This window comes from Nuphar pumila, chromosome 7 (assembly GCF_984573655.1).
Source record: "Nuphar pumila chromosome 7, dmNupPumi1.hap1.1, whole genome shotgun sequence".
Classification (NCBI taxonomy): domain Eukaryota; kingdom Viridiplantae; phylum Streptophyta; class Magnoliopsida; order Nymphaeales; family Nymphaeaceae; genus Nuphar; species Nuphar pumila.
The window spans coordinates 46,135,316-46,156,738 of record NC_143255.1 but is presented as its reverse complement, the minus strand read 5'-3'; the positions used below and the strand labels follow the sequence as shown (position 1 = coordinate 46,156,738).

The window sequence follows — 21,423 nt, the reverse complement described above, 5'->3', positions numbered from 1 at the left end:
AAATCACACCCTTTATAAGTACATATCGTTGTAACATTTTGGCTTTCTGAGTAAACATCGTAGTACGATTTAGAAAACTTAAGTATAAATTATGGTAACTTCATAAATCATAAATACACATGGCTACTGCTTCAAACATATAAATCATTGCTGCATCGAACGTACAAAGCGCTCATTCAAATGTACAAATCGTTGTAGAAATCGAACCCTTCATAAGTACATATCGTTGTAAATCATAAATCGCTACTGCATTAAATGTATAAATTGTTGCTACTTTAAAAGTATAAATCATGAATCATAAATCGTAAATCGCTACTGCTTCAAACGTATAAATCATTGTTGCATTAAACAAATCGTTATTGTATTAAATGTATAACTCTTTGTTAATTTCAAACTTACAAATCATTGTAGAAATTTAGCCTTCATAAGTACATATTGTTGCCTTTCACGACTCATGTTTTAGTATGAAAATAGGTGTTATTTAGCATGTATAGTACAACCACTTATAAGATTTAGCATTTGTATTTATAAATTGATTTGTTTACAAACAAAAACTTACACAAAACTCACCTTCTAGGACAAGTTTTGCTAATTCGATAGTGGAGGAGAAACACCTAGAAGGTAGATGCAGCCGATGGTAGCAACGATGCTCTGACTACGCTATGACGGCAGCAGACAATGGCAAAGGGTGCTCTGACAGCAGCAGACGATGACAAAGGGTGCTCAAATGGCAACAGATGATGACAAAGGCTGTGTCGTCAAAGGGAGCTCCTGTTACAACAGATAGTGCATCGTCAAAGGGTGATTCAGAACGTTTAGGGTGACATATTGCGAGGAGCTCCTATTAAAGTAGATGAGTTTACTCCTTAGGGCGAAAACGATTATGATTTTAACCTTTTCTGGTGGGAGGATATTTTTGTCCTTTACTCGAAACATCGTTTTATGGTGCCAATGGCCGGAAAGGGTACTTAAGTATTTGCAAACTCTGCCGGGAGGATATTTTTGTCCTTTACTCAAAATGTTGTTTTATGGCGCTAATGACAGGAAAGGGTACTTAAGTCTTTGCAAACGCACCCGACTTCGATGCTAAGTGATGCCAACACACATGGGGAAACGAGCCCCACGTGCTTACATACGTGGTGCTTATTCAGACCCGAGAACACGCACTTGCGTGGGGGGGGGGCATATAACCTGCTTGTGACACGATTACTTTAACATATATATATATATATATATATATATATATATATATATATATATATATATATATATATATATATATATATATATATATATATATATATATATATATATGAAGAAAACATAAAAATGTCAAGAGGTTATAAAGTAGTTTTATTTTCACTAACATCACAATAAAATGTAATATCTCAAACTAACTGACATTTGAAAATGTTGCTTTTTTCAAGAATAAACTGCTTTTAAAATGCAAATATCTTTTCTACAGCAATATATTTAAAAATATCAAATATTTATCTTTAAATTGGTCGAAGAATATCTTAACAGATAAAAAAACAAAAACCTTACCAAACCCCCTCCATTTTGCACCCTTACACCTTAGAAGAAGTGCGCCCCAAAGAAAACCCTAAACCCCTAACACAACGTATACCTGCTCTCCATGCATAACCCCAAACTCACCACGTATGATCAGAGCCTCCCGCGTGTCAACTTCCCACCAACGCGTCGACGACCTTCTCCCACCACCCTCCCTCATATAAACCCCTCCTCTTCCTCACTACTCCCAGCTCCCAAAAAAAACTACCAACTCTGAACAAAAGCCACCCTTCTTCCACTGCAATCCTTCTCTACTTTGACGATGGCGGAGTAGCAGCAATACCACGGAGTGATGGAGAAGATCCAAGAGAAGTCGCCCTCGGCCTCTCAGGTGGTGGCTGTGCTCGCCCTCTTCCCCGTCGGCGGCACCCTGCTCACCCTCTCCGGTGTCACCCTCGCCGGCACCCTCATCAGCCTCGCCCTCCTCACCCCTCTCTTCCTCCTCTTCAGCCCCGTCCTCGTCCCCGCCTCCATCCTCATCGCGCTCGCCGTCTTCGGCTTCTTCGCCTCAGGCGCCTTCGGGCTCATCGCCCTCTTCTCCTTCTCCTGGCTCTACAGGCAGGTCTCCGGCAAGGGCGGGCCCGTCACCGAGCAGATCGAGCACGTCAAGCGCCGAGCCCAAGAGGCGGCCGGGCATGTTGGGCAGCGCGCCAGGGAGGGCTGGCAGAGGGTTGCAGGGAGGGAGTGAGGAGTGAGTATTACGACGGTTTTGGGGTCTGAGTTTTAAAGGTGTTAATAATATGTAGTAAGGGTTGCATGTTTTGTACACAGATTAGTTAGTGTGGTGTGTGTTAGAGCGGTGCGACGTGAGAGATGTGTGGGTGGTTCGTGTTGTTACTTGTTAGTGGGAATAAGCTGGTTCTTCCTGTTGCGATTGTTACTGTTTCTGGCTTTCTCCTACTGTTGGTGGTGATGTTTCGTTTCGTTTCGTTATTTTCTTATTGGTGTATACTCTTTTGTCCTTCTCGAAAATGGTCGTCATGTGAATCTCATTCTCCTTCAAAAAAATGGTGATCCGCTCTCTCTCTCTCTCTCTCTTTGTGTGCCTGCGTGTCCCAAACAACTGCCAGGAATTCAAATACATGGTCTTAGCCTCGCTTTCTGAGGAGTGGGGGTCATCGTCAAGCATCTGCTGTGACGGGGCCGCCCGCTCCAGTGTAAGGGATGCATGTTCCTAGCAATGCAGATGGCAATATCCCAGGGGGTAGACGTCTTCGTTTCATCAGTGGCTGAGGTTCGGTAATATTGAAAATCCACTGATTGATGGCGATTTTCAACAGACACCGCTCATCCTGGTGGGTAAAGGGCCGGATGCCAAGCTCAGAATAATTGAAAATCACCATTGATGGTGATTTTTGCAATATCATTTGATCCAATAAAAAACAAGGTCCTCTTGGTGTTACCAACCTGAACAGAGAGTTGACACGTGTTACGAGGCATCACCTGTCAATTTCTTTGCTCTTACGCAGAGCTGGCGTTGCTTCCAAGTCTGCCGATTGCCTCCCTCCTTTCCCGTAGAAAGAGGGCCCGACGGTTGTCGTTTGCGTTGCCATGCGGGACCCAACCTTTTCCGTGGCACGTAGCCACGTAGTCTTATTTGAATGACAAAAAAAATCATATATTTTACTTAGTTTCATTTTTGTTTTTTCTACACCTGAAATCCTATGACGAATGGGAATTATAACTACGTGGTGCTGCTCCCTTTTATTGAATGGAAATGTTTTAATGGAGTTGCAAAGCATGAGTGTGTTTTAAGATCACCAGATGAAGCATAATTTCGTAATAACCCATGCTTTAATTTACATCAATTAGGTGATGCTTAGTTTGACCGAAAATCCTTTCTGAGAAAAACAAAGTGAAAATAGAAACCCCAGTAGGCATTAGAGCACGGATCCCATCATTTGAAATATTCCATCATAGGCCATCCGATAGACCCATCTCGCCGTTGATTGGATGGCTAGGATTGAATTGTATGATAGAACCCATCACCGTGTTCGTAACATTACCACTAACTTTTTTTGTTTTTTGAGATGACAATTTTCATTACAAATGGGAAAAATCAGCGCATCAGTAACCAACCGGGGGTGGTGGGACATTGCGAGTTCGAATCCCAATGGTATGGTTGTGGGTGGGTGTGCCTAACCAAAGCTTGCCTATCAAAAAAAGAAAAAAACAACAGTAATGCGATTAACCCGCCAACAAAGCAGCAACCAAGAATAGCAACAGCTGGAATCAAGAACAACAAAATCACAGTAACAGATTGTTAGCTTGGAAATGAATGGGGATATAATTACCATCAATATAGTTGACTGGTTTCAAGTCTTTTTCTTCACCTATGGATGGCACTGAATCAGATCACATCACACTACTGAAAATGGGAAGCAGAAAATTAATTGTTTTTATGTTATTTATACAGGTGCATTTTGCAGTTGTACTCCAAATGATTGAACATGCAGATTCTTTGAACAAGTAAATTCAATTTGAGAGTTCATGATTGACGATATTTATGGTAATGAAACCAGCCACAGTTGAATTACCGTAACAATAAGAAGGACTTTAGAGACAGAATCTGAAAAACGCAACAAGGATGCGGAGAAATACTGGTAAATGTAGCTTTATTATTTTACAAGAATGTTATTGTTCCCTTGCAACTTACAGTGTACAGTTGCGCTTAGAGTCTGTTTTGCTTTTGTTGAGTCTGATGTAAGTTGTCCGGTTCAGGTGAATCAATACCCCGAAGGGGCAGCCCGTATACTTGAACTGTAATAGCCTGCGGGCAAAATTGTGAATGAAGTAAATGCGTTGAGCTTTCTTTTGTTCACCCTCGTTGTGATTGCTTCTTGTGATTGCAATTTCTCTCCCTCTATTCTCCCTTGCTCTCTTGCACTCTGATTCCAAGCTTCCGCGATCGGCAAGCGAGCTGACGAGTAGGCTTGCGGCGGTGAGGAAGGACCCTCGCGCCGCGCTGGCCCATTGAAGGAAATATGCTCGTGACAAGTGGTACCGGAGCCCGTTCTCGTGCTGGGGAAGGGACTCCGGAGTCGGTGTCGACAAACACGCCGACAAGCATGCGATTTGTGAGCAAGACATCGTGGCGCCTTATCAAAACTTGCGCAACATCAAAGGCAAGACAGTTGCTGAAGCTGAGGAGATGGGTTCACCTCGGGGCCAAGAAGAGTTGGCTACAACTGTTAACAAGCTAGTGGAAGAGGTGACTTCGCATGATGAAGCGATTTCACGCGCATGTGAATCATTCAATAGACTGAATGATGTGGTGGCGAGCCTGCAAGAGCAGGTAACCTTATTAATGGGGCAGGTCACTTCGTTAACGACTACAGTGGCCGACTTGCAGTCTGAAGTAGGGGAGCTTCAGCTGAAGAACCGCACGTTGCAGCGGACAGTGACCCTAAATGGCGGAAATGGTGAGAGACCATCAAGGATTGATGTGCCAAGACCCACAAAATTCAATGGTTCTCGCGACAGCAAGGCCATTGAGAACTTCTTGTGCCAAGTAGAAGACTACTTAGATATCCAGAATGTGACCCTCGAAGATCTGATGATTAAGGTTGCAATGGCCTTACTTGATGGGGATGCTATCGCTTGGTGGAGGCGGAAGCACAATAACATAGAGAGGGGTCAATGTGTGATAGACACCTTTGATGACTTCAAAATAGAGTTGCGCAACTACTTCATGCCAAGAAATGTGCAGAGGCAGGCTTATCGGATGGTTCGTGAGCTCAAACACACTGGTTCGTTGCAAGACTATGTCAGAACGTTCCAGAAGCTTATGCTGGAGATATCTAACATGCCAGAAGACGACATGCTCAACTGGTTCATTGTGGAGCTTCAACCATGGGCACAGTCTGAAGTGGAAATGAGCAACCCCCGTATTTTGGAAGATGCATATGTGGCGGCTGAGCGCTTAGTTGACACTCAACGCAATCCTTTCACCCCATCAACCAAAGTTGAGAAGACTCCTGACCATAGAGGCAAGAAGAATGAGCAGCGCAATGATAAAGGTGAGGCGTCGACACGCCATCAATCCGAAAAAAAACAGAACTTCACGAAGCATAACAACAACAACAATGGTGCGGTTGTGACATGTTGGTTCTGTGGCGATAGACATATCGCCAGGCAGTGCTCAAAGCGCCTTGTAAAGGACGACAGGCAAACCAATGCTGCACGGAAAGAATGCAACGATACTGAATGCAGTGACACTGAGACTATGCAACCAAGGATGGGAGTCATGCGATCGATTAACGCAGCTAGAAGTTGCGCAGCTAAGAACATGCAGGTCAGTAAGGAACTTATGTACGTAGAAGTCATTATGAATGAAAAGTCTACTTCAATAATGGTAGACTCGGGGGCCACACACAACTTTGTCTCACGGGAAGAGGCAGAGCGATTGGGCTTGAAAACTGGGCCAAAGCAGAGGACTATCAAAACAGTAAACTCTGAGGCCAAGCCCATCCTTGGTAAAGCAAGAGATGTGGCTACTCAAGTAGTGAGTTGGGTCGGCAAAGCCAACTTCTCTATGGTGCCCTTGGACGATTTCAAGGTGATTCTCAGTATGGAGTTTCTGCGAAGACAGAATGTTATGATGCTGCCAAAGTTTAATACGTTGACGATCATGGGGTCAGACCTGTCACACACAGTGCAATGCCTTACGCAGAAAGGCAAGTCTTTCGTGTTATCGGCAATGCAACTGAAGAAGAGTGTCAAGCATGGGGAGCAGACATTTTTAGTTGCAGTGCATGCAGATGAAGGGAAGGTAGAAGCAGCAATGTCGCCGACCCTAGCCCCACTATTGGAGAAGTTTCGGGGGGTGATGCCCCCGGAATTGCCAAAGCGTCTTCCGCCAAGACGTGAGGTCGACCACAGGATTGAGTTGACCCCGGAAGCGAAGCCTATTGCAATGGTTTCATACCGCATGGGGCCAGCTGAGCTGAAGGAGCTGCGCAGGCAGCTAGAGGAGATGTTGGACGCAGACATTGTTCATCCATCAAAAGCCCCATTTGGTGCCTTAGTCCTTTTCCAGATGAAACATGATGGCTCTAAACAGTCACTTACGAACAATGTTTCAGGTGCTGAAGGAGAATGACCTCTATGTCAAACGAGAGAAGTGTCTCTTCGGGCAGAAGGAGATCAGCTTCCTTGGCCACGTTGTGGGACGTGGTGTGCTGCGTATGGATGGGCAGAAGATAAGGGCCATCCAGGAATGTGTTCCGCCAAGCAAAGTGCCAGAATTGTGGTCAATCCTTGATTTGGCAAACTATTATCGGCGTTTCATCGAAGGTTATTCCCTCATTGCTGCGCTCCTCATAAATTTGTTAAAGAAGAATCGGGTATGGCTCTGGACAGGAGCGTGCCAAGATGCCTTCGATGGCTTGAAGAAAGCCTTAGTGAGGGAGCCAGTGTTGCGACTGCCTGATCATTCGAGACCCTTTGAAGTCCACACGGATGCCTCAGACTTTGCCATTGGTGAAGTTATTATGCAAGATGGTCATCCGATCGCATATGAGAGTCGCAAGATGAAAGATACAGAGAGGCGTTACACAGTGCATGAACTTGAGATGACCGCCATTGTGTATTGCCTCAGGACCTAGCGACACTACCTTTTGGGTGCTGAGTTTGTCGTTAAGATGAACAATGTGGCCACGAGCTATTTTCAGACGCAAAAGATGTTAACGCCTAAACAAGCTCGATGACAGATGTTTTTGGCTGAGTTCGACTTTGCCTTGGAGTACAAGGTTGGAAAGACCAATGTTGTGGCGGATGCCCTGAGCCGTAGGGTTGAACTGACACCTGCGCGTGCGGAGTCTTCTAAAGTGCATTTGGAGGATGCATTGTTGAGCCGCATTCACGAGGGTACGCAGCAGAATCCGACCACACAACACCTTGTTTCTCTGGCGCAGGCAGGGAAGACTCGGCGATTTTGGCTACAGGATGGACTCCTCGTAACAAAAGGGGGATGCATCTTTGTACCACGGTGGGGAAGCCTTCGCCGAGATCTACTCAAGGAGTGACATAATACACTATGGGCCGGCCATCCTGGTCAGGACCGGACCTTAGCACTCCTTGAGCGCGGGTACTATTGGCCGCAGATGAGAGACGACGTTGAGGGGTATGTGCGGACATGCCTTATCTGCCAGCAAGATAAGGGGACAAACCAGAAGGCTGCTGGTCTCCTTAAGCCTCTACCAATTCCAGAACGTCCTTGGGATAGCATCTCCATAAACTTTATTGTTAGTCTGCCGAAGGTAGAGGGTCTCAGTTCTATTTTGGTTGTGGTGGATCGTTTCTCAAAGTATGTCACCTCCATCTCAGCTTCCAAGGAGTGCCCTGTAGAGAAGACTGTAGAGTTGTTTGTAAAGCATATGGTGAAGCACTGAGGCATACCAAAGGGCATTGTGAGTGATCGCGATTCTCCCTTCACGGGCAAGTTCTGGCGTAAAGTATTTCGGCTACTTGGATCTGAGTTGCTGTTTTCAACAAGCTTCCATCCACAGACAGATGGGCAGACATAGCGTATCAACGGTATACTGGAGCAGTACCTTAGGCACTTTGTTAGTAGCATTAACAATTCTGGGAAAGATGATTTCCACCACTGCTTGCTGCAATACTAATAAGGCTTTAGCATCTTTTTTTCGACACTCTTTAATTTCATTCTCTTTTTTGGAAGATTCGATTTTTGCATAACCATTTTCTACCAAATCCCAAAGATCTTGCGAGATGAAAAAGTTTTTCATCTTAATACTCCAAAACTCATAATTCTCATTATTAAAAATTGGCATGAAAGACTACAATATATTGAGAGTATTAGAGTTAGTCGCCGTACCGATTTTTTACAAATATTTCCTATTCTAGCTTCAGCCCACACACAAAACTCTCTTTTGTCAAATTTCCTTGCACACTTTTTTTTACAATCACAACGCCCAGTCAAGTCGAAAGCTGACTGCTACTGCTCTGATACCACAAATGTTAGTAAAAATCAACTAATTACTATAGTTGATGTCACGTAAAATATAAAAAAACATAAACTCTAGAAACACTTCTACTATGGTAGCCTTGAAATGTAACAAAACAACCTTTTCATTTCACACACCATAAAACAAAATACTATTTATAAGGAGAAAAAGTAAATAACCAACCCACAACTCACGTCTAATAACTTCTACCACAATCCTATTTCCTTAAAGCAAGGAACCACTTTTTTTCTAACTACTACCGTACTTCTACTTCCTCAAATTTAGCCACTTTTTTTCAAACGTCTATTCACATGACTACACGTTTTTACATCGCCCGATCATGTTGTTCAGTGCCCACTTAAGGAAAAATTGAACATTGCCTCTATGGCCGGCTTGGAGGAGCTTAAAAATAAGTTAGGGCCATTAATTGATGTTGATAAAGGCTTCTCATCTGGATTGGGCTTGAGTCCATGTGAATCATACATGGTGCATAACTGCATGTTGTTTTGTTAATCTTGGATGCATTGTTAATGTTGTGTTTTGTGACCATTGTTCTAAGCAAAATATTTCTTCCTTTTGACGGTGTTCATTTGAAGTAATTCATTCTCCTGTTGTTGCTAACTAAAACAAAATGCATATATTGGTTATTATGTCCTTAGATCTATACAACTGTGCAAGTTGTGCAACGACATGGGGATTCTCTTGTTTTCTTCTTTCGTGATTTCATATACTTATTTCTTAAGCTGAGAATAAATTTATTCAGAATGGCATTTGATGGGTTCACTGTCAAAGATGATTTTATCTCAAACATTCTTCAAGCAACTAAGTTTATAATCTGCCCATGATATAATCGTGGCACACAAGGATCACCATTGAAAAGACTCTTTTTGGCAATCTTTTCAATGGTGATCCATCTTCCCCTCCTGGCATTGGACATTCTCTTCGTAAGGACCATATTAACGAAGACCAACTCATAGTAGTAATGCCACTCGAGATCTTGCTTCACGGTCAACAAGATTTGCTCTTTGAACTTGCATCAAAAGATCCTCTTGAACCATTACCCAGAAGCTTAGCAATGAATGTTCAAAGTCTCAAACTCAAGACAGTTTTGCTTCTGCTTCATCCAAGCCTCCTATCAAATTAGTGTCTGCAAGCTCCAATAGGAATCACATGCCAAGAAGGACCAAAGTTGAAATGTGATGAAGCAACGACGACAATTCCAATGCATCCACGGGATTCGATCTTGGGCCTTCAAGAACCTGTTGACCACATGGGCAACTGCCCTGGTGGTGAAGCAAAGCATTTATGTGCAAGCCATACAAATACTGCAGAAATTCTCGACCCGTGTCTTATAAGCACTACGTGAATTAGACTAGGTCCATACCTGATAAAGTAGTGCACTTTATTTCTTATATATTGATAAATGTGAATCCTTATAAGAACTCGGGTTGTACTCAGGTCTGATGTGAAAATTCAGGAACCATAGTTGGCTCCATATGCTAATGGGAATCTTTAGGTCTGACATGAACTCTAATTGGGACTCTTCTTTATAACCAAACCTTGACCCTATAGGGTTCGAAACTGGTTGCGTCCGGGTCAAACACTACCCACTGACAGCCCTAGATGCTGTTCATTTTCTTGATGGACGGCATTCAGGGTGTCGTGGACAGAAAACTGTAGTTTGATTTGGAAGGACATGGTTGGGTGTAGTTGGATCAAGTTGGAGAGAGATCTATCTATTCCACTTTACCCTTTGTCAAAGATGTCGACAATTTTTTTACCGATTTTAAATACATCCAATAGGGAGTTGAATAGTAATTGGATACGGACTCTACCCTAACATAAGAGCGAGATTCAAATCCGAAACTGGAGTCACTCTCCAGTATTCAAACGCGCTGTCATGTCAAGCATGTCCTGACCCATATCCGATCCGTTTTGACTGTTCGAAATTAACCGTTCTGCCGAGTTTTTCCCGATAAAATCGCGAGCTTTTTGTCCATCCCTGCCTGTCTTTGAGAACAAACGAACGAAGAACAGTGACGATTCTGCTCCGTCGTCTCCCCGTACGGGCTTTTCGTTCGTTCGATTTCCCATTTTGTGAGTTCCTGATCTCTTCTCCTTCTCTGTTTTCTAGCCTCTTTTCTGCATCTGTTGTTTTCCTGATGGATCTAGAAATATTGCTCCTTTTCTTCTTCTCTTCTTTGTTTACTGGTGAATTTATGTGACTGATTGTGAATTCCATCACGATTTTGAGAAGTTTGTTTTATTCTTAGTTGATAATTTTGCTTTCCGTTGAGTTAGACTCTGAAAACTAAGACGTTGCAGAAAATTAGTCGGACTTTGTTTCATTTTGTTTTTGTAAGGTCATCAAATCAGGAACTTATAAGTACCTGGAGTTTGTTTTATCTAGATTTTCCCGTTCGGGCGAAAAACTGGAATTCTACCCTCGAAGGTCAGGAGATTCGCATAAAGGAATTGTTTTGCTATTGCTGGTTGGTATTCCTTTGTCTTTTTCCAAGATTAACCATATATACATTAACAGAAACTCATGTTTTCCTTAGTATTTTGATTTTATTTGATCCCGATCCTCAGTATTGGCTGCCTTTCATGGTTTTATGCTCTGTGGTATGGATGTGCGAAACTGCATGGAAATGCTAGAATTTTATACAACATTATGTTAATTGTTGTTGAAATGTGATTCTTGTCGCAGCGGCAAATTATCCTGATTTATAGTTATTTATGAGAAAAGGATTGACTCAATAGGACGCCATGCAAAGAAAAAGAAAGGGGAAATTGGTGGTTAGAACAATTTCTGTAAAACGGTTTGCGACTGTGTTGGAGTTATATAATTGGAAGGACACTTATTTATATGACATGGTTATATGAGAAAAACGTCATCTTGTGTTGCAATCTATTTTGGTATTTAGAAATATTTGTGTTGGACACTAATTTGTGGGAAAGTGAGAGAGAAGGGAAAAATTCTGATCCAACTGAGATTGTAGAGCATTATTTAAGTGCACGGCTTTCTGACAATGCTCAACTCTAATTGATGCTGTTCTTTTTATAACTGCTTCTAAAGTTTGTCGTGAAAGAAGATTATGATCCCTGTGGACATAGGCTTTGTTACGAGAAGCTCTTAATTGTGGGTGGTCAATGGATCATGTGTCAGTGAAGATTATTTATATAGACCGTCAAGCTATTTCCTTCTTTGGACGGACAGGCTCATGATTAATTGAAAGAGTGCCTCGTTTGTGGTGCCATATTTCAATGTTATTTCTTTGTGCTCATGGTACCAATCCAGTTCATTCTCTTATTGTTTCTGTGCCTGCTCAATAAAATGTCTCTAGCATTTTAGAATAGTGCCCATTGAATTTGCTTGATCAACAAAGCATGTGCACAAAAAATAAACTTGCTTATTGTTTGATATCATAATCAACACTTCCAATTGTCTTTTGTGCTTCTGTTATTGAAATGATTAGCTTTCTCTTATTTTATGTTTTATGCTTTTTTGCTCCTACAGGGAGGTGCCATGAGAGTCATGTGGGTTTCTTTGGAGCTAGGAAGAAGATTATGTTGTTCAGTGCCGTCTTAAAGGAAAATTGAACATTGCCTCTATGGCTGGATTGGAAGAGCTTAAAAAGAAGTTAGGGCCACTATTTGATGCTGATAAAGGCTTCCCATCTGGATTGGGCTTGAGTCCATGTGAATCATACATGGTGCATACTGTTTTGTGCATTTTGGATGCATTGTTAATGTTGTGTTTTGTGGCCATTGTTCTAGGCAAAGGATTTCTTCCATTTGACGGTGTTCATTTGAAGTAATTCATTCTACTGCTGCTGCTGACTAAAACAAAATGCATATATTGGTTATTATGTGCTTGAATGTATACAACTGTGCAAGTTGTGCAGCATAAGGATTCTCTTGTTTTCTTCTTTCGTGATTTCATGTACTCATTTCTTAAGTTGAGAGTGAATTTATTCAGAATGACATTGGATGCGTTCACTGTCAAAGGTGGTTTTATCTCAAACATTCCTCAAGCAATTAAGATTATAATATATCCATCATGGGCCTGCTCATATAGCTAAGGGATAAATGTGAAATGTGATGTGATTATCCACCTCTTCCCAGTGCCCAGGGGGAGAGGAGGGCTGGGGGAGAGATACCCCGAGGGTTTTACACCAGAGGATCCTGAGGCAGTAAACGCAAATTCCTCTTGTGATCCTAAAAACTGGTGGTTTCTCCTGTTATATAAAAAAAAGGTTATCATATACTACTCTTTCATAAAATATATGATTAGATGTTCCTTTCGAAAAACTGCAATTTGATGCTATATATTGTGTGTTGGGATTTATAAAAGCAATACAGTTGACTGACCAAAACCGATTAGAACAGAAATACTATTGTGCTGGTGTTCGTCTTGCATTTTAGGATTTCTTTCAAGATTTTTTTTCTTCCATTTTCTTTAATCTAGTTATGAGGTTTTAAGTATTTGAACTAATCCTTGAATAAGAGTTCTTGCTGTGAACATTGAATTCCAACATATATCTTATTTTTGCTGATATCCGATTGCCTTGCGTGAAGGTATCAGATGGTGGGACAGTTAATCTGTTAAGTAGGTCATGTGGGGTGTACAATATCAATGAGCTTGGGCTACAAAAGAGAACACCAGGTTTAGTTCATGAAGCTGATACTAATGAAAAGACATACCGCTGCGCTTCACATGAAATGCGGGTGTTTGGAGCAATTGGATGTGGTGCAAGCAGCATTGTCCAAAGGGCTATCCACATACCAGTTCATCGGATACTAGCACTAAAGAAGATTAATGTCTTTGAGAAGGTTCATATCCTGGCTTCAGTTAACCATTTCCATCAGCTTCTCATGTTGGCATTCTGTTTTCTTCAACCATGAAACCAAAAATTTATGTTTATAAATCTTCTCTGTAGGAGTGGACTCCGTTAATGTGTTACATTTGCCTTCATGTTTATGGGAGATTCATCTGATGTTTTTAAGCATCAAGATCCGGATTCTGGATGTAGGATGAAGTTCTTTTTTCTCTCTTTATGGGAGTTGCATGCATGGCATTTGAACTGGAGCATGACCATTTGACATGGAATCTGGCTTGCAAAATGCACTATTTCTGAGTTTCATTTGAGTTTGTTTTCAGCAAATTTTATGATTGTTGACTGAGCATATATTGTTGTTTGCTGAATTTTGTGCAACCAATTTTTTTTTCTTTATGTAATATGTGCTATTTGACAATTTAAGTATTCATACTTACATAATGTATGCATGTGTTCACACATGCATAAATATTGGTCCATATGCATGTACATATGTACATATACACATACATAAGCATATATGCATGTCTTTACATACATATGTATATTTATATATGCCTGCATCCATAACTATGTATATGCACTTGCTCACTACCACACAACATCAATTTGCTTGTAACTACCCCCATGTAGAAGGTGTCTAAGCACCTTCAAATTAATGCAGTGGTCCTCATCCTAAAAGTCGCTGGTTATACCTCCATAACCTGTTGTAGTTCCAGAGGACGGTGTCATCACCATTTTATTATGTCATATTAGCTAGTTCTGGTCCATATTTCATAGGGTATTTGAAAATAATGCACTCTTACTGAGTTTTATTTCCCTGAAAAGAATCTCAGACTAAATTATGTGAATACAGATTCATAGTTTCAATGTGAACAAACTTCATTTTTTTACTTCAAAATGCTGTTTCAGTTGCTGAGCGAGTATTTTAATTATCACCTCAGGCTTCCATTTGTAGAATATTGGAGTAAATCAATTTTTATATGTTCTTACTTTTGGTGTCTTCTGGTGTATAGAATATGGATGTCATCATTTTAATCTGAATTCTTCTTTGGCTTCTTCTAATATCTCCTCATGTCACTCTTATTTTCAAGGAAAAAAGGCAGCAACTGCTTAATGAGATAAGGACCTTGTGCGAGGCACCTCGTGCTCAGGGTCTGGTGGAATTTCATGGAGCATTTTATAGTCCAGACTCTGGACAAATCAGCATTGCTTTAGAGTACATGGATGGAGGATCACTTGCAGATATTTTAAGAGTGCAAAAATCTATACCTGAGCCAGTTCTTGCATCTATGGTTCAGAAACTCTTGCATGTAAGATTATTCTTTACGTTTTTTTATTTATTTATTATGGTTCTTATATTGTCTTGAAAATTATTTACCAGCATGCCATTTATTTATAAATGTAAAAGTTAACTATTATCACAGGGGCTGAGTTATCTTCATGGGGTTCGACATCTAGTCCACAGAGACATAAAACCTGCAAATCTGCTTATTAATCTCAAGGGGGAGCCAAAGATCACTGATTTTGGTATAAGCGCTGGTTTGGAAAATTCAGTTGCAATGGTATGTTTGTTAAATGCACATTGTTTGCAACAATAATTTGGCAAGCTCGTCTGCATTTTAGTAACTCCTATAGTTTGAACTTTTCTGTAGCGTTTCTGTCACCCTGGTAAATAGTGTAATAGAGGAGCATCTCTGACATGAATTTGAATGTTATCTATGTCAGTGTGCTACTTTTGTTGGCACTGTTACATACATGTCACCGGAGAGAATTCGGAACGAGAACTACTCTTACCCAGCAGATATTTGGAGCCTTGGACTGGCTATATTTGAGTGTGGAACTGGCGAATTCCCATACACAGCAACAGAAGGCCCTGTCAATCTCATGCTACAGGTGGTATCCTGTGCCATTCAATTACTTGCAAAAGACTTTTCCATTTGTGTGTCGTGGATGTGTTGATATGTGACAACTTACTGTAAGGTTGATGTGCATATTGTAGATCTTAGACGACCCTTCACCTTCACCTTCCAAAGAGTCACTTTCTCCAGAGTTTTGCTCGTTTATTAATGCTTGCTTGCAGAAGGATGCAGATGCTAGGCCAACGGCTGAGCAGGTTCTAGAATTTCATTCCATACACATACACACAAACATATATATGCATACATTTTATGCACATATGTTTATCTATGCATATGCAATTAGTTTCTGTTGGCATTTTCCCGATTTTATGTTCCTATATGTGATGAATAGTTAAAAAGCATAAGTACAAATCTTTAGGTTGCTAGGAATGTGTTGCTAGGGATGGGATTCCAAAGGGGCGTCCCACCAGAGTTACTCCAGGCTGGGGTGGACTCTAATAATTAGAGCAGAGTCCTCATTGGCGTGGGATAATCTGGGGGGCTCCTCTGGGGTGGATCCTGGACTGGGAAGATCCAGTACTGGGGTGGATCGGACCTGGAGCAGAAAAAGGTCCTTAATACTAATAAGAAAAATTCATTAGTTCCTTGTCTTTTTGTTTCTCTTGCATGGAGTATCACATTACAGGTGGGTAAGGATTCAAGTCTGATCTATAGTTTGCAAGCGTTTAGAAGCTGCACATAATATACTCAATGACCATGCTAGTGTGGTGTCCAAAATGTAACAAGAAAAATGCCAATATTAATAATGTACACTAAGAGCTCGATGGCTGTAAATAACATATATAAAACCCCAAAAGCGCCGCTTTCTGCCAAATTGGGAGTTTATCACAAATCACATGAGGATAATTTTTGTTAACAAAATATAGGGGCAGTTGGCCATATAAATACCAAATTTGTTCCAATTACAAATATAATAAGATAATCGAAAATGACAGTAATGCCTTTGGAATATTAAAGAACTATTGAAGAATGTGCACTATCTAGCACTTGCTGAATGGTAAAAAAGAAAAAGAAAAAAAGAGCACAGCCAAGTACACTAGTGCCATATGCTTTTATAGACTGGTGAAACAATCAACTGGTTAATATGGATTAATGATTCAAACCTTGACCACTACTGTTAACCATAAATTTTTTATTTTCTTATGATAACCGAATTATCTCTTCTGCTGATTATTTTGCAGCTAGTGATCTAATGCAATAATGGCTGATAGATTGATTGCCTGAAATTTGGTGCAGCTCCTGTCACATCCATTTATTAGGAAATATGAGAGCTCAAAGGTAGACCTAGCAGCATATACTCGAAGCATTTTTGACCCCACACAGAGGTTGAGGGATTTAGCAGATGTGAGCTCCTTTATCCTTTGATGTTCTTCCTTATTCATTCCAGTGATGCCATTGTAGCTAACCTTCGGTCTGATACACTTAAATAGATGCTCACAATCCATTACTACATGTTATTTGATGGATCTGATGAGTTTTGGCCACATGCAAAAGCTCTGTACAGTGAAACTTCAACTTTGAGGTATCCTTCCAACTTCTGTGTTTTCAATGGACTTCATCCTGGAAATTTTTGTTCAAGTATTTTTAAGATGCTTAAGGTTTATTATTTATTTTTTTATTTATTTACGATGGTGTAAACCACCAGTTTTTGAAAAACCAATATAAAAAATCTGCTTGTAGCCTGTTAGCATTGGTCTATGCAATTTTTTTTGTCAAAGACCTGAAGAATTGACTTACTGCAGTTTGCCTAAGAAGTCTGCGCAGCCTAAACAATGCGTGAACATGGTGAGAATGGTTAGGAGGTTTGTCAGGTCTTTTAGTGGTGTCTATGACAAGGTCAACTTGACCGGGCTCGTTATTGACATAGTCCCAGATGTCTGATGCTTGGGACCTCAGCTGGAAATGGTTTTCCATGTCTTATGTTGCCATGCTTCTGGAACTATTGATGAAACTTAGTGGCACCATGCCAATCATAAAAGCACATTTGTTTCACAGTCATAAGGTTTGTCACCAACCCCCGTGGTCAAACAAGGATAGGCAACTCAACAACTATCTTAACACTATCTTAACCAAGTCTCACCTGGAGTGTCCCCAGCTTGGCTACCAGAAGGAAAAACTCATTGATTCATAACAAACTTACCAATCTTTTTCCATTTTTCTTGACAATTCTGGTTAAAAAGGAAAAACTCGTTGATTCTTAATACTTGATAATATTTCATTTGTGTGTGTGTAAGTGTGTGTGTGTGTGTGTGGTGTGTGCATGTGGGTGCAAGTGATAATAAAGTATACTAACCCTTCTTTCTTCAATTGCTAGTTTCTTAGACAATGTGTATGTGGGTGCAAGTGATATTTTTACAAAGTTATCGAGTATCCGAAAGACATTGATTGGCATTGAGCTCCAGGAGAGGTTGGTACATGTTGTTGAAAATCTTCAATGTTGTGCTCATGGAAAGGATGGACTTGCCATTCGTGTGTCTGGGTCCTTTATAATTGGAAACCACTTCCTCGTATGCGGGAATGGTGTACAAGTTGAGGGCATGCCAAGGTTTGATGAGCTTACTCGTGCGAATATCATGCAGAAGATGGGTACCTTTCATGAACAGTTTATAATGGAACCTGGTAGCGTTGTAGGATGCTTCTTGATATCCAAACAAGAGCTATATATCTTGCAATAGAAGGAAGGCACTTGGAATGTTGTTGAGTTAAAGTGAAAGGTAGTATTGTTGGTTGAATGAATAGAGTTGTGACATTTCAACGAACATATCTTGTGTTCAGATTCCACATTGGTAAGCCCATAAAGGAAAGAGAAAGAAATAGTGAAGGCTATCCACACAATGCATAACTGTCCTATAATATATTCTGACTACCTCTTTATTGTAGTGCTGCAAAACTTCTATTAGTAGTACTACTATTATTTGCACGAGAATGTTTTGAATTGTTGAAAGACCTTTCTCTTGTAATCATCTCTCTCTCTCTCTCTTCGTTGTAATTTGGAGTGAGTTCTGTTGGTAGTGTAAACCGTTTCACACAACAATGAGATCATAGGGCACTTTTGGTCATCGTTAGGTAAATTGCTTATGGATTTTTTCTAGACATGCTTATCTTTATAATAGAGCACCAAATTAGATATATGCATCTGGAATTTGCATTTTTCATTTTTGTATTGTCAATAACTAGTCATGCGATTCCTCGTCACCCAGCACATGCCGCTAATTACTTTCTCTCTACAGTAAAAGTTTACCATTATATGTATAAAAAAAATCCCAACTTTATTCTTCTGAATCTGAGTGTAATATTTTATTTTCTGCAATGCTTTGGTTTTGTCACGTCCAGTAAGAGCACTGCCGTTTATAGACATGTGAAATGCAAGTGGCATAGTGCGGCTTCCTTCTCATTCATAATTTTATATAATCTTATTGGATGTATGGGCCAAGATGGATGTTTTCTTTTCAGTGTTCGTGATGACAAAAAGCTTTCCAAATATTCATATACTTCTGGAAATGGAGAAAGTGACTAAATGGCCAAAACGGTGCTGGACAAGTGAGGAAAAAAGCTCTATGTCCGAAAAGCCAATCAAAACACATGCTTACTGAATTCATTGAGATCATTTTGATGGTATCAGACTTGTCTCAAATCTGGAGGACACAATTCAGATATTGCTAGTATTTATTTTGGATAACCAGGAAAAACATGCCTAGTTCGCTGAGCTCAATGGCATACAACAACCGAACGTCCCTTTTTGCCACCAGAGAATACAGCCAGCTTCAGCCTCACAGTAAAGGATGTGCAACCATGCGTTTTGAACTTGTGATGTCTCGTCAACTTGGTGAGATGTGCACGTGTTTGGGAAGCCGTTCATCCTGTGGATAATGGGTATGAGAGGCAGCACTGACTTGATACACACTCCAATAAAAAGGGGTCGCTCTCCCTATTGAAAAAGGGAACATCGCTCTCCCTATTTAAAAAGGGAACCCACCAACGGGGGCCTTTCATTATGTGGCAGGAGCAGTTACTGCACGTCACCTCACCTTGTATTGGGACAAGTTTGAATCCCCATGGTATAGATGTATAACAGGTAGTGGTCTGCCTAAACCCAAACCCAAACCCAAACCCAGCTTTCTCTGTCAAAAAAAAAGGGATCCAGTGCACTGCCCCTCCTGTTAACAGAGGAAGAAGGCTTGTAAGAGTCTTGGGCCGAAACATACAAATCACCTCTCCCATTAGAGGAGTTGAGATCAAAAGAACGTCTAAGTGCCAGGACATTGGGCCCACAGCTCCATAGTGCAGGCAGAACGTGAAAAGCTGTCATGTGATTGGCTGTCTCAAATAATCATGGCACTTAGCCGCTCTCAGGTTCTACATAAAAACAAAAGGAATATAAAACGTGACTCCTTAACATTCTTTATTTTCCATTAAATGCTACATTAGTGCATAGCACACGCACAACTAAATTCATAACTCTTCGGACAAAGACCTTAACAAAATTCTAATGTTATATGTCTAACTCTAACCTGCAAAATGGAACACGACAGCCTACATGGTTCGGGTGAGAAAGCAACCATCTTCGATCACACTAAGAGAGCGAGGAATTTAAGCTAAGATGGGCACAAAACACAAAAAAACATAATTTTTACGACAATAAACTATACTAGCAAACGCAAAAAAAATAAAAAAACTACATTGTCATATTCATGATTAAGAACATTGGTTGAAACTAAACAACATATTTTTAATAACAAAAAAAATAATTTAATAACTAAAGAGTATCTTTATCACAGGCTTATTTTTTTTCAGTAAGCTAGTGTGATGTGATGGTTCTTCTTTACCGTCACAAGCTTTTCTATCACTCTGTCATGGACATATAATGATTCGCAAACCTATGATGCGCCAAGCTGCCCAACTTAACGGTCAAAGACCGCGTATCAATACCTTTTTATATACTAAATCATTTTCATTGGCCCTGCGCATCAACCCGTGTGCAGCTGCCTAACCAAGCACATTTTCAAATGTGTATTCTATATAGTCCATGCCACTTAGTGCATAGCCGTCTCATATCAGCTATCACTTTCGAAAGAGACACAAACTTTGCCTTAGCCTTGCGTGTCATGAAGCGTATTGCGGCTCCATGTGTATGACATAGTAAAACCTCATCACTGAAGTAACAAGACCTTGTGGCCCCCAGTCCGAAGACTAGTTGATGATTGAATACCATAGCGAAGAGCACTACCCAAACTCATTCGCTGACACCTAGGCATTCACTCGCCTAACCTCGAGTTACCATACTCGGTTGAAACTGCCTAAGGTGATTCCTGAAGGAATTAGCCTTAACCCACACACAACCCCGTGCATCCAACCGCTACGCGTGAGATATCTCTTGCAAGCCGAGAGGTCCTTAACCAAATCTTCAAAGAAAACATCATCTGATCCACTGACATTGCTTAACCAAACAACACTCCATGTCTGTACCGCCATACAACGATATACTAACGACAATACTGATGCCTATCGCATGTCGTGCTACCACCGCATGTCACCGATCAAGCGAACACATACGATAGATTTCTACACTCGATGCATTTTTCACTCAGTAGAGCTCTGCACTGCACATGCCCTATTCTAAAAGATCAGCCCTGAATATAATGAATGTTTATTATAAAGACTAAAGAAAGTATTTTTCATGAATAGTTCATTGTAACTAAGTTCAAGCTTCGATCTTAAAATACTTTTAGCAAGATGTGACAAAAGAACATAAATATGCTAATCTTCTTAACAATCTATAAAAGACATAATGAATACTTTATAATTAATTAAAAAAAATATAAGTCACTCAAAAAAAAATATCAAACATATTTAAGAAATTTTATGTCTTTCACAAATTTATAAATGAAAAGCACCAACCCCAATAAACAAAAGATAATAAAACTAATAATTCATATATCAAACTCAAAGACAAGAAAATTTTTATCTACTAAGCTTATTCAGACATGTAACCAGACTTTAGATGGCCAAACTCATAAAGTCAAAGTGAATAGTCTTATAGTTGAGTTTTTCTTGAATTGTGCTTGTATTCATTGCAGCTTGATTCCTGAGGAATCATTTGTTGAGTTTGTAAGGATAAAA

At 40.5% G+C, this 21,423-nt stretch overlaps 2 protein-coding genes across 2 annotated transcripts; both read left to right on the top strand.

Annotated features, from left to right (window-relative positions):
• Window positions 1-1,864: 1,864 nt before the first annotated feature.
• Window positions 1,865-2,260, top strand: LOC149832151 (oleosin H2-like). The gene has a single exon (XM_090013173.1). The coding sequence runs from the start codon at window positions 1,865-1,867 to the stop codon at window positions 2,258-2,260; it is 396 nt and encodes a 131-aa protein (XP_089869299.1).
• Window positions 2,261-10,544: 8,284 nt separating this feature from the next.
• Window positions 10,545-18,247, top strand: LOC149832150 (mitogen-activated protein kinase kinase 3-like). The gene is made up of 10 exons (XM_090014339.1): window positions 10,545-10,637; window positions 12,061-12,256; window positions 13,122-13,376; window positions 14,476-14,694; window positions 14,809-14,946; window positions 15,110-15,277; window positions 15,384-15,497; window positions 16,540-16,647; window positions 16,734-16,825; window positions 17,618-18,247. Exons 2-10 carry the CDS (start codon window positions 12,155-12,157, stop codon window positions 17,976-17,978), a joined length of 1,557 nt encoding a protein of 518 aa, XP_089870465.1. The 5' UTR covers window positions 10,545-10,637; window positions 12,061-12,154; the 3' UTR covers window positions 17,979-18,247.
• The last annotated feature ends 3,176 nt before the right edge of the window (window positions 18,248-21,423 follow it).

What these genes read in the sequence shown, in the direction of transcription:
- LOC149832151 (XM_090013173.1), top strand. Translation starts at nt 1,865, where the DNA reads ATGGAGAAGATCCAAGAGAAGTCGCCCTCGGCCTCTCAGGTGGTGGCT.
- LOC149832150 (XM_090014339.1), top strand. Translation starts at nt 12,155, where the DNA reads ATGGCTGGATTGGAAGAGCTTAAAAAGAAGTTAGGGCCACTATTTGAT. An exon ending in GGTTGAGGGATTTAGCAGAT is followed by an intron (nt 16,648 to 16,733) that starts GTGAGCTCCTTT and finishes ACACTTAAATAG; the next exon opens with ATGCTCACAATCCATTACTA. An exon ending in AGTGAAACTTCAACTTTGAG is followed by an intron (nt 16,826 to 17,617) that starts GTATCCTTCCAA and finishes TTCAATTGCTAG; the next exon opens with TTTCTTAGACAATGTGTATG.